Source organism: Fukomys damarensis, unplaced genomic scaffold (genome assembly GCF_012274545.1).
Source record: "Fukomys damarensis isolate Sample0158 unplaced genomic scaffold, DMR_v1.0_HiC HiC_scaffold_33, whole genome shotgun sequence".
NCBI lineage: Eukaryota > Metazoa > Chordata > Mammalia > Rodentia > Bathyergidae > Fukomys > Fukomys damarensis.
Genome location: NW_022900945.1, coordinates 45,823,728 through 45,834,852, shown reverse-complemented (window position 1 = coordinate 45,834,852; position 11,125 = coordinate 45,823,728). Strand labels below are relative to the sequence as shown.

Below are 11,125 nucleotides of genomic sequence, written 5' to 3'. Positions count from 1 at the left end.
ATCTAAATATTAAAACAGAAACATTAAACTTGCTGGAAGGTAAGTTAGGCAGAACTCTGGAAGACATTGGTATAGGAAAAGAATTTATGAACAAATCCTCAGTAGCACGGGAACTAGCAGAAAGAATCAACAACTGGGATCTCATCTTACTAAAAAGCTTCTGTACTTCAAAAGAAACCATTAGCAGAACTAAGAGACAATCTACAATGTGGGAAAAAATTTTTACCAGCTGTACCTCAGACAAAGGACTATTATCAAGGATATATAAAGAACTCAAAACAATCAGTCCCCCCAAATATAAAGACCCGATCCAAAAATGGGCATCCGAAATGAACAGACATTTCTCATACAAAGAAGTAAAAGCAGCAAGAAAATATATGAAAAAATGTTCCACATCACTGGTCATTCGAGAGATGCAGATGAAAACAACACTGAGATTCCACCTCACCCCACAAAGAATGGCTGCTATCAAGAAATCACACAATAAGAATTTTCATTTCTAACAAGTGTCAAAGATGCTATAATGGATGACACTTTGAGGATTACTGTTAAAAGCAGGAAACCTAGGACAGGCCAGCATCTAGGAGAGGTACACCAGATATTAATAGTACTTTTGTGTGCACGGACGTGTGTGTGTCTGTGTGTGTGTGTGTGTGTGTGTGTGTGTGTCCTATAGAGAAGGTAGAGAAGGAACAGAAGTTGATATTGAGGTGACCTGGGATTTATTTCCATACATTTATCACAATTGTGAGAGCCATCTGATTTTTTCTTAAGTGATTAGTCCATGAGAACAGACAAGTCTTTAAAAATAGATCTTCATTTGGGTTGTTTGTCCCTCATATATTTGCATTAGAAATCGGTAATATTTAAATTGGATTTAATTTTAGAGCTCTAACCTTCACTTAGCATGAGACTAAACACAGTAACAACGTGATCTATGAAATCATTTAATGTTTCAACATTCTGGGCAGGGAATTTCTCTCCAGTAGCAAACTATTCCCATACCAAATGAGAGAAGACCAAAGACAGGGGAGATGCTGGACAGAGGCTCAACCAGGCTAATCATGAGATTAGCAGGAGCCCTAACCTACGCCTGGGTGGCTTGAGCAGAAGTTACAGACAGAAGGCCAGATGCCATGATTACGTAGGTTGCAGGTACAGGGATTGATTGTAGATAACCACAATCATCACCCCAAGAAGGCGGGTCTGCTTAAGTTGTAGGATTTTATATTTAGACTGATTTCATTTATTCTAATGATCTTGAATGGAAGGTATGCTGGTCTTAGAGGAACACCCAGCATATTTATAGGCAGCTAGTCTTACTTCTTTGGTTATTCCACAGATTAAAGTGAAAGCTTTTTGTATCTCATAGGAAGCAGGCCAGAGCAGTGAGAGCAGCAAAGTCCATTAGCACCCACTAATGTATAAGATCCATCACATTCTCCTTTCACCCTGCTCCACAACACCCCATAAAACCTGTGTTGCACTTCTATCCCACTCTTGAACGCAGAAGTTCTGTAGTGACTTTCCCGCCCTTCCTCCCTGATGAACTATTCTTCCTTCAGAGCTTTGTTCAGCTGTTACTTCCCTGTGGACATGTCTGACTAGTCTGGACAGATAAAACCAATTTCTGCCCTCTGTTTCCACAGCATGTGAAATACACATCCTATTTATCAAAGTGTACTTTAAATTCTTAGTCTGGTGCTTGTGTTTCCTCAGTTCTAGAGTATCTGCTTTAGGAAGCCTTATATCTTATTCTCCTTTAAATTCTGAGCATCTGGCCCAGTGGCTTATTACAAGGCTTACAAATTTAAGTGGTTCATTAATGAAATAAATGTTAGGGTGGAGGAAGCATCATTTATTCATCCAGTAAGGATGCAAATTGGAAAACATTAGTAGCATAAGAATCTCAGGCACTCTGAGTCGGAGGAAACCTTAGGTATCGTTTGTGGCAGCTACTGACCCTGTGGAAGAGGAAACTTGGAGTTACCTAGCAATGCCAAGTGACTTACTCAGGAATCAGAGGGAATTGGATCCAGACATAGGTCTGTGGCTTCTCTGCCCTTCCACCTGTGAGGTTCAGCCAAACCCCGAGATGCGGAATTTGAGGAACAGATGGGGTCCCCTTGCCTGTGAGTAATGGGGCCAGATAATGCCCACATTATCTTAGCCCAGGGGAAGCGCTGACATCCCCGTGACAGCATGAACGTGGTGTTTGCCACAGAGTCTAACGATTTTAAAGGGTGTTTGAATGTGTTTTACCTCTAGGCCTAACTTTCATAAGAATATTGATTTTTTTTTTTCCTATTAACTTCTAAGGCAAAAAGGACATTTTGAGCAGGTTTGGAAAGGAAGAGGAATGAAAACATCCCAGTCTTCCACTTCCTGATTCCTAGCAGCATGAATCCACTCCAGGCCCTTCCTATCTCCCTGTGCTCCAGCTCCTCTTCGTGGTTGGGGACCTGAGTTGCTGTGATGGCCTTTCAACCTCTGCTTCCACAGCCCGAGACGAGAGCAGACTGAAGGGGAAATGGCTGGGATCCACACTGGAACAGGGCATGATGAGAGGAAGGGATTCTGGAGTGGGAAAGAGCACGCAGGAATAATGAAGGTGTCGTTGCAGAATTGTCTCTACAACAAATTCTGCGATACACATAAGAGCTCACCGGGTGATTCATAAAACATGTCACCCTCCTTCTTACGACCCTCACTCTATTCCTATCTGCAAAGGATTCCGCCATAAGTCCTGGCTATGTCCCTGTGGACCTGGCTTTTAGGCCTTTCCAGCTCATTCCGTAGGTCTCTGCCATTCACGCTTAGTCACTTTAATCTATCTCTACCCGAGGACCTTCGCACTCGCTGTGCCTTCTGCATGGAATTCTCTCATTTCCCTTCATTCTTCAGATCTCAACTTGAGGACTACTTCCTCGGAGAACTCTTCACCGAGCAGCCTTCATACAGTGGTCCCTTGATACACCTTTGGCTCTCATCAGACTCAGCTTATTTCCTTCCTGGCAGAAACAGAATCTGAAGATGTTTATATATGCAAAGACATAAGATCCATGGAAGTAGAGGTCCTCGTCTGTCTTATTTCCTGTGGTGCCTCCAACACCTAGAGCAGTACCTGGCGTGTAGTAGGTGCTCAGGGAATATTGCTGAATAAGTGAAAGAAGCACCTGCATCGATTCGTTTACAGAAGTGACAAGTGAAAGAGGAGAATGCGTCTATTGCTTCTAGAAACAACTAAAATCAAGTCAAATTTTTTCTCACTGTGTTATCTACCAATCCCTAAAATTTGACTTTCAGCATGGCTCTCTGAGAGTCATATCATCACTCAGTATGAGCTCTGGGTTGTGTACCAGGTGATGAGGTCGTCTTATGCATTTTTGTTTGGTTTTTGTCTGGTTTTGTTTTTTATTTTTGGTACCAGGCAGTGAACTCAAGGCCTTGTGCTTATGAGGCAGGCAGCAGAACCACTGAGCTAAACCCCCAGCCCTGTCTCATGCATTTTTATCAAACCATCAACTTGCTCTGAATGGTCATGACTTCATCTTCTTTTTTAATTTTTATTTTTTATTGGTAATGTTTGCAGTACATAATGATTATATTCCTAGTAGGGAGCTCGTACATGTACATAACACATCTTAATTCTTTTTCTCATCCCCTTTTCCTGTCTCAACCACCCTCCCCCCATCTCTTGATTCCCTCCCCTTTTGCAAAATATCTGTCTTCCTGTTTCCTATTATCTATCTTTTATTTTGCTCTTTGTTTATATTTTGGGCTTTTTATATAGTAGAAACCGTGTAGTATTGGCGTAATTTAGCTTAGGCTGGCAGTGTTCGGTCTACACCTCTGTGCATATGTAATGTGCAGAATGATTTCTCCTTGGGTGCAACTTTAGGGTCTGTTGAAGCAGGACTTTGGTATGGGTCTAGGAGTAACTACACCAAGTGTAAAACCAGCCATGATGGCATCCAGTCTTAAATCAAGAGCTTGGTCACAAGTGTAAGAGGAGGCTCCTGTAAAAGCAGGGCCAGCCATCTTGGTAGCTGGATTCTAGCTCTTCCTAGACCCTGATGCTGGTAAATTCCTGGAACTCAGAAAATATGACTTGGCCTGTTAGCACATCCCTCCCCCTGCCCAGGGCACAGATATCCATACATTCGCTGGGGAACATGGTGGAGGGTCCATCATCTAACATCAGCTCTCCTTCTCTACAGAGTTCTGGCCTGTGGTCGTGCAGTGCAGGGGGCTGGATGGCATGCTGGACCCAAGCTCAGCTCAGCGTCTGGGCCCAATAACGGCATTGCCAAGGGAGCAGCTTTCTATCCTGGCCACACTGAGGTAAGTACCTGTTGGGTATCTGCCTCAGCAAAGTTTCTGGGTCTGGAGCTTCCGGGAGCAAAGGCCTCAAGGGATAGAACAGTTGGAAATGACAGGAGGAGGAAAGGGGGTTAGATCCTGCTTAGTGATTCTGCAAATGTGGCCTTCCCAGTCTGTCCAGAAAGGAAGTCCCTCATGTCCTCAGGCCGGCCCCATATCCAGGGACACAGCCACAGAACACAAGACCTCGAGTAGACAGCATAAGTTGGACCCTTCATACATTGCCTAATGGGGCTGTCTCAGGAGGTGACCTCAGAAACAGAAAGTCCACAATTACACTCCATGCTCTAGGCCAGTGAAGCAGGAGAGTGTAGAAAAGTTCTGGATCTGAACCCTGGCAGGCCTGGCTCTGAGTTCCGTGTCCACCAGGCATATGTATTGACCAAGTTTCTTACTCCACCTTTGTCCTCATCTGGAAAATGGGAATATATGACCTACCTCACGGGTTTGTTGTGATGGGTAGAAAATCACATCAAATTAAGTGATGATGGTAGTCCTTGTTTCACCGAATCCACTGTAAGACGTGTCTCTAAGAATTCAGACCAGCTGATTCTGTCCCATACTTGCAGCCAGTGCACCCATCCTGGAGACCAGCTAAGCCACAGGTACCCGTGTGCACTGGTGTTCTTTCTGCATATTTCTATCATAGGCATTTCAAGTGTTTTGTTTGAGCAGCAGACCAAGGGTCCTAGGCTGAGATGATCACAGATAGCTGCATGACCCCGAGTCTCTAGCCTTTTCAAGCCTGTCCTCCAGAAAATTATAGCATCAGCCTAGTTTTGTGGTTCTCCAAATGTGGTCCGCAAGTCAGCCACATCAGTGTTCCCTGGGAACTTGTTAGAAATACAGATCCTCCCACTACTACCAAATCTATAGACTCAGACATTATAGGTGCGGAGCACTGCAGTTGGGTTTAATCATCTCTCCAGTGATTCTGATGCCCTGAAGTCTGAGAGCCTCTAGATTTCACTCACTGATATCTCACTCAGGCCCTGCCTCCTCCAATAAATCCTTTCTAGGAGATGCCAGCACAGGAGCCGAATTTTATTCTGTCCCTTCTCTTTGTGTTCAGCCTAGGACACCTTAGGGATTCCTCCCTAGGGAATCGTGGAGCCACAGAATGCCTCCTGGTCCCAACAGCCAAGAGCATCTGACTTTGGGTTACAACCAAAGGCAGCAGCCAATTTACATTCCGAGCGGAGGCCAAGTGTAAAGGAATAAATAACCCTCGACCCTCTCTCAGAGTGTGGTGAGGGAGGTGGATGAGGCTGTATTTCCTCAGCTACAAGAATTCCTCCTTGTCAACGGTTTGACTCCGGAGCCTGAGAGTCACTGACTATTCTTGGCACCTCTGTCTCCAGGACAGACTGAGTCATCCTACTTCCCTCTACAGCGCACCTCCATGGCCATAGTTGCCAGGCCCTTCCTGTAATTTCGACTTTCTTAGCCACAGATTTCTGGCTATCACTCAGCTCTGTCCAGCAGCTCCACCTCCTATTCAGATGAGGATGGAACTGTGACAATCATTCGGCAAGCACCAGGGATATCTATTATTATTGAAGCGTGTGAGCCCTGGTAATCTGTGCACAGACGGCACTGCGAGCCCAGGAAGGAGCCAGGAGGGCCAGGCAGCCCCTGGGGGCTGGATGCAAAACCATCCTGATGGAGCTCGCCATTCTCAGTCCTTTATCCTGCATCCTGGGTTGGAGCAGAACTAATAAAGAGCACTCACACCTGACATGGAACATGTCCCTTTATGCGAGCCCCTAATTGCATCTTCCCAGCTCATCACTCAGCCCTCAGAGCTGTGCTTGATGAAGCCACATGGAGAGCTGTCATCTGTTCAGGAGAAAAGCTTCAAAGGTTGTTTGTTTCAAAAATAAATAAACAGACTTTCCCCCGGCTTGCTTTAAACAAGGAGAGATATAAGCCGTGCATTATACCCCTAGAATAGAAAGCACATGAGTCATTTATTTTCTTTGTGTCTACTAATGGTTACTTAAAAAAACACTTTCCTAAAAATTTAAAGAGATTCTAGGAACACACTACTCTAAGCAAATCAAGTATTAAAAAAAAAACAGGCTGCTTTTTAATATAAAACCATGGAGACCTGTTTGAGATATTTTCAAATCTAAATGCAACAATCTGTCCATGACTCAAGTCTCCGTTGCCATTAAATGATATCAGGTAGGTATCAGGTGGCAACTTGACAGTGCGTTTAGAAGTAGCATTGGACTCTAGGAACTCTGTGACATCAGTTTAGCAGAAGGAGCAGATAGATGCTAGGTAGAGTAGAAAACTTTATAATATTGTAAAGTTTAAAAATATTAGAGTTGGAAGATATTTTAAACATAATCGGTCAGATGGAAAAGGAAGTTTATCTCCCTGGGAATTAGAAAATCTTTCCAGTGGCAAGACACTGAAATTGAGTGTTGAAAGGATAAAGGATTTCAGTGACAGAGAAGGAGAGCAGAAAGGACTACGGAGGGTAAGAGGAGCATCTCTGGGGGCAGGGGGAGGAGGCAGAGTCTGGAGCAAGGGCCATGGTAGAAGGGCAGGAAGTGCCCCAAGAGCTCATGTTCCTAGAGTGCAAGCTAGGAGAGGCGAATAGAAGGGGGAAGGTCCTGGTGCCAGGCTAGCAGTCTTTCTGCTCACTGGACAAAGGCCCACCACTGGCTTCTTTGAGTGACAAGGTCAAAGCAGGGCTTTGAGAAGCTGCCTGTGGACGGCAGGGATGAGAAGCACTGGAAGAAACAAGTTGAAGATCCAGGATGTCAAGTGGGAGACAGTTCCTACAACCTGGGCTACAAAAGTGAGGATGGAAAGAAAAGTACAGTCTCAAGGAGTGCCACCACAGCAGAGCTAACGTGGCTAGAGAGAGGACAGGGAGGAGAAATGCAGAGTGCAGGGATGAGCTAGGTTTGGGTGCTAGTGGAAGAAGATCTAATGATTCTAATAACAGGAAAGGAAGTTATGGACAAGCACATTTAGGGAGATTGAGATGATGATCACAAGAAATACTAGTGGCAGAACTGCTTTGTAGCTCATCAATTAATCCAAAATGGGGCTGACGCTATTGAAATCAGAAGATAAAATAAATATAGGAACACAGAAGGAGAGAGATATCAACACACTTGATGAAGATCTGGGGTTTGGATAAAAAATGCCAGCATCTGTGAAAAGTTGTCCTCATAACGCTGCAGATTCACAATTAGCTCCAGAGGGGCAGGTAGACTAGAGGCCCAGGTCTGGCATCTGCTCCACAGAAAGCTCATGAACTCCTCAAGAGGATGAGCTGAGCCATGGAGACTGTGGAGAAGGCAATGGGGAGCAACGAATAGATCATTCCTCACTTCCATTAAAACTAAATTTTAGTCCATTTTCCTCCCAACAAGTGTTATTAATTTGGATACAAAAGGATGGATTTCAATTTTTCTTCTTCTCCCTTAATTCACCTGATGAAAGATATTATGTACTTTTTTGAAGAAAGAAATGAAAGCAGAAAAGAAGCAAAAGTCAAAGGCTTGAATTAGGTGCCAACAAATAATGAATTCTTTATGAGTTGGCTGGACATTTATCAGCAAGACCATTGGCCAGCAACTGTGATAGTGGTCAAAGCCCAAATATGCCACCCCCTTCTCTGCATGGCTGGCTGAGAAACTGGAGCAAACAAAATCATTCTACGAAATAACCAAAGAGAAAATAATTTGGTGGTTTCCTTCTTGGTATCTCACCAAAGAGCTATCTGCTTCCCACTGAATAAAAGCACAGTATTGAGAACTCCCTATTTCAAAGCACACTGGGAATGTGGTGGGTAACCCTGTGCACAAAGCCAGAAAGAATCCATGACTAACTATGGTGGAGAGAAAACAGGGGCAGGATTCTCTGGCCTCCCCCATTCCGTTTTTCCCTTTATCTCCTGACAGTCTTTGAGGTCTTACTACATGCAAGATGCTGCATGTGGTGGTGGCATGATTGAAATACATGTCACATGTCTTCTAAAGCACACTCAGGGGGACAGAGAGAAGGCTGTGCAGTATGCTGGGAAAAATGAGAGATACACTCTAGGGTACAGGGTAAGCAGCTATACAGATGGATGCGACATGCCGTCCCTTTCAGGACCTCTCAGGCAGTGGGACACAGGCCAACACTTGCTTTGGAAGAAGTCTGGGAAAGGGAAAGCAGTGTGCTGGGAAAAGTCATGGGTGGAGGGTGCTCAGAGAGGGAATGATCAACAATGGACCTGACCATGACACAGCGAGATCAAAATGACTGCAAATGAACAGACCTTGTGAGAACCCATTTAATCCTAGTAATAACCCTGAGAAATGCATTTATTGCCCACATTTATCAGTGAGAAAACAAAGTCTCAGAAGGAGTAAGTGGCTTTCTTCTTGCTAACAAGTAGTTGAGCTGGATATCCAAAGTTTTTTAACCCTACATCCAACGTGGAATTCCTTTTATTACACAAATGTAGCAGGGAAAAAAACACACAGGCACATACAGATAGACTATTCTGAAGTTCTAAGGTTCAGTTTGCAGTTTGTTTTTATAGTGCTTGGGGTTGAACCTAGAGCCTCACACATTCTAAGCAAGTTTTTATTTTTCTTTTTTTGAGACAGAGCCTCATTAATTTGCCCAGGCTGGCCTCAGATTTGCAATTATCCTGCCTCAGCCTCCCAAGTAGCTGGGATTACCAGGGTGTGCCACCGCACATTGCTAGGAGATCACTTTTGATTGGCGGGATCTGATAAGGCTTCAAAGAGAAGGTGGTCTCTATGCCAAGCTTGAAAAGTAGGTAGGAAGCAAAATGACCTCTGAGAGAGGGCAGGGGAGATGGGAAAAAAGATAAAAGTTAATGAAACACTCTCTAGGGGCACCTCTAATCCCACTAAGGAGAAAATGAGAGGATGTAGGGAGGGAGATTGGGGGAGTGGCATTTTCTATGCATCTACAGGAGTGAACAGGGGCTCAGCAGGGGCAGCTGAAGGTCCCCCAGAGCAGAGCTGTCCCAGGATGACTCAACTCATCTGCACTGCATTGTAGGGCCCTCGTGGGGACAGACAGCTTCATGCCACTTGGTCTTTACTAGCATAAGAGCAAATAGTAAAAAGGAAAGACATGTTTAAGAATGAAAGGTAAAGGGATGGAAGGAAGAACAGACTGGCTTAGTAATCCCAGTGGTGGGATCTAGTTGGCTCTACTTTTGTGACTTTGGCCTGCTCGTTGATCTTCTGTGATCAGTTTCCTTGCATATGAAAAATAGTAATTTCTAACCCAACCCACAAACTATTGAGAAGTTAGAAGTGAACACATATGAAAAATGACAAAACTTCTCCCGAAGAGGGACCACTAGCAGTAGCAGTGTCCTATGTGTGGGTGGTGGTTGAACACACGCATGGAGTTGAATAACACGGTCCGGGAGCCACAAGTCTCTTGCCAAACATGCTGGCTTCAGAATGCACAGCAAGGGCTCTGAGTCACCAGATCTCAGACCCAACTCGGAGCTGTTGTCTGAAGGGGAGTGTTCAGTGCCCAGGCTTTGGGCAGGACATGTCTCCAGCAGCACCTCCCAGAGCCTTTCTGGGAGCATCAAACTGCTGGGCAGGACCAGCACCTTCACATCCGAGACTCAGGTGCCCTGGGCACCCACACTGTCCACCCTCTATTGCCTCGAGGAATCTGAGAGTGATGTTCTCATGCTCATACCATGCTGCTGGGCAGGATTTGAGGGGCTCCATCCCTTCCAAAGAGAGGGTAACCACACACCCAGACCATCTGAGTCAGGCCCATTTTATGCCTGCCTTTCCCCTGTAAGTATTGCTAACAGCCCCTTCATTCCCAGAAAGAATGATTTACATCGGGTCTTCTCGCCCATAAACTACCCAGTGAAAGCTCCTGGGACCCTCTTGGGAGGTCCGCTCTGACCTTTTGCTACCACTTCCCACTTCTCCCTTGGCTAACCCTCCTGTCTTCCACCCCAGGTGCACAGCGTAATGTCCATGTTGTTCTACACTCTGATCACAGTGTTTTTGATCGGCATCCAGGCAGAGCCCCACTCAGACAACCATGTCCCATCGGGAGACGCCGCCCCCCACGCCCACTGGACTAAACTCCAGCACTCCCTTGACACAGCCCTCCGCAGAGCCCACAGCGCCCCGGCGGCACCGATAGCTGCCCGGGTGGCAGGGCAGACCCGCAACATCACTGTGGACCCCAGACTGTTTAAGAAACGGCGGCTCCATTCGCCCCGCGTGCTCTTCAGCACCCAGCCCCCACCCCTGTCCACCGACACCCAGGGTCTGGACTTGGCGGTGGACAGTGCGGCGTCTGGGAACAGGACTCACAGGAGCAAGCGGTCACCCACCCACCCGGTCTTCCACATGGGGGAGTTCTCGGTGTGCGACAGCGTCAGCGTGTGGGTCGGGGACAAGACCATAGCCACGGACATCAAGGGCAAGGAGGTGACCGTGTTGGCAGAGGTTAACATTAACAACAATGTATTCAAACAGTACTTCTTCGAGACCAAGTGCCGGGACCCCAGTCCCGTGGACAGCGGGTGCCGGGGCATTGACTCCAAGCACTGGAACTCATACTGTACCACGACCCACACCTTCGTCAAGGCGCTGACCACGGACGACAAGCAGGCTGCCTGGCGCTTCATCAGGATAGACACCGCCTGCGTGTGCGTGCTCAGCAGGAAGGCGACCAGAAGAGGCTGACCCTCCCGCAGCCCCCGCCC

The 11,125-nt window shown here is 46.1% G+C and overlaps 1 protein-coding gene across 3 annotated transcripts in view; it reads left to right on the top strand.

The window, feature by feature from the left end:
• Ngf (nerve growth factor) overlaps nucleotides 1-11,119 on the top strand; it is a 54,000-nt gene extending 42,881 nt beyond the window's left edge. For 2 of the 3 annotated variants that reach the window (XM_010631213.2, XM_010631211.2), the window contains exons 2-3: nucleotides 4,221-4,344; nucleotides 10,368-11,119. In XM_010631213.2, the coding sequence (XP_010629515.1) occupies nucleotides 10,380-11,105 (726 nt within the window). In that variant the 5' untranslated portion in view covers nucleotides 4,221-4,344; nucleotides 10,368-10,379 and the 3' untranslated portion in view covers nucleotides 11,106-11,119. The remainder of the gene's footprint in view (nucleotides 1-4,220; nucleotides 4,345-10,367) is intronic. The other variant, XM_010631212.2, reaches the window with a different exon arrangement.
• The last annotated feature ends 6 nt before the right edge of the window (nucleotides 11,120-11,125 follow it).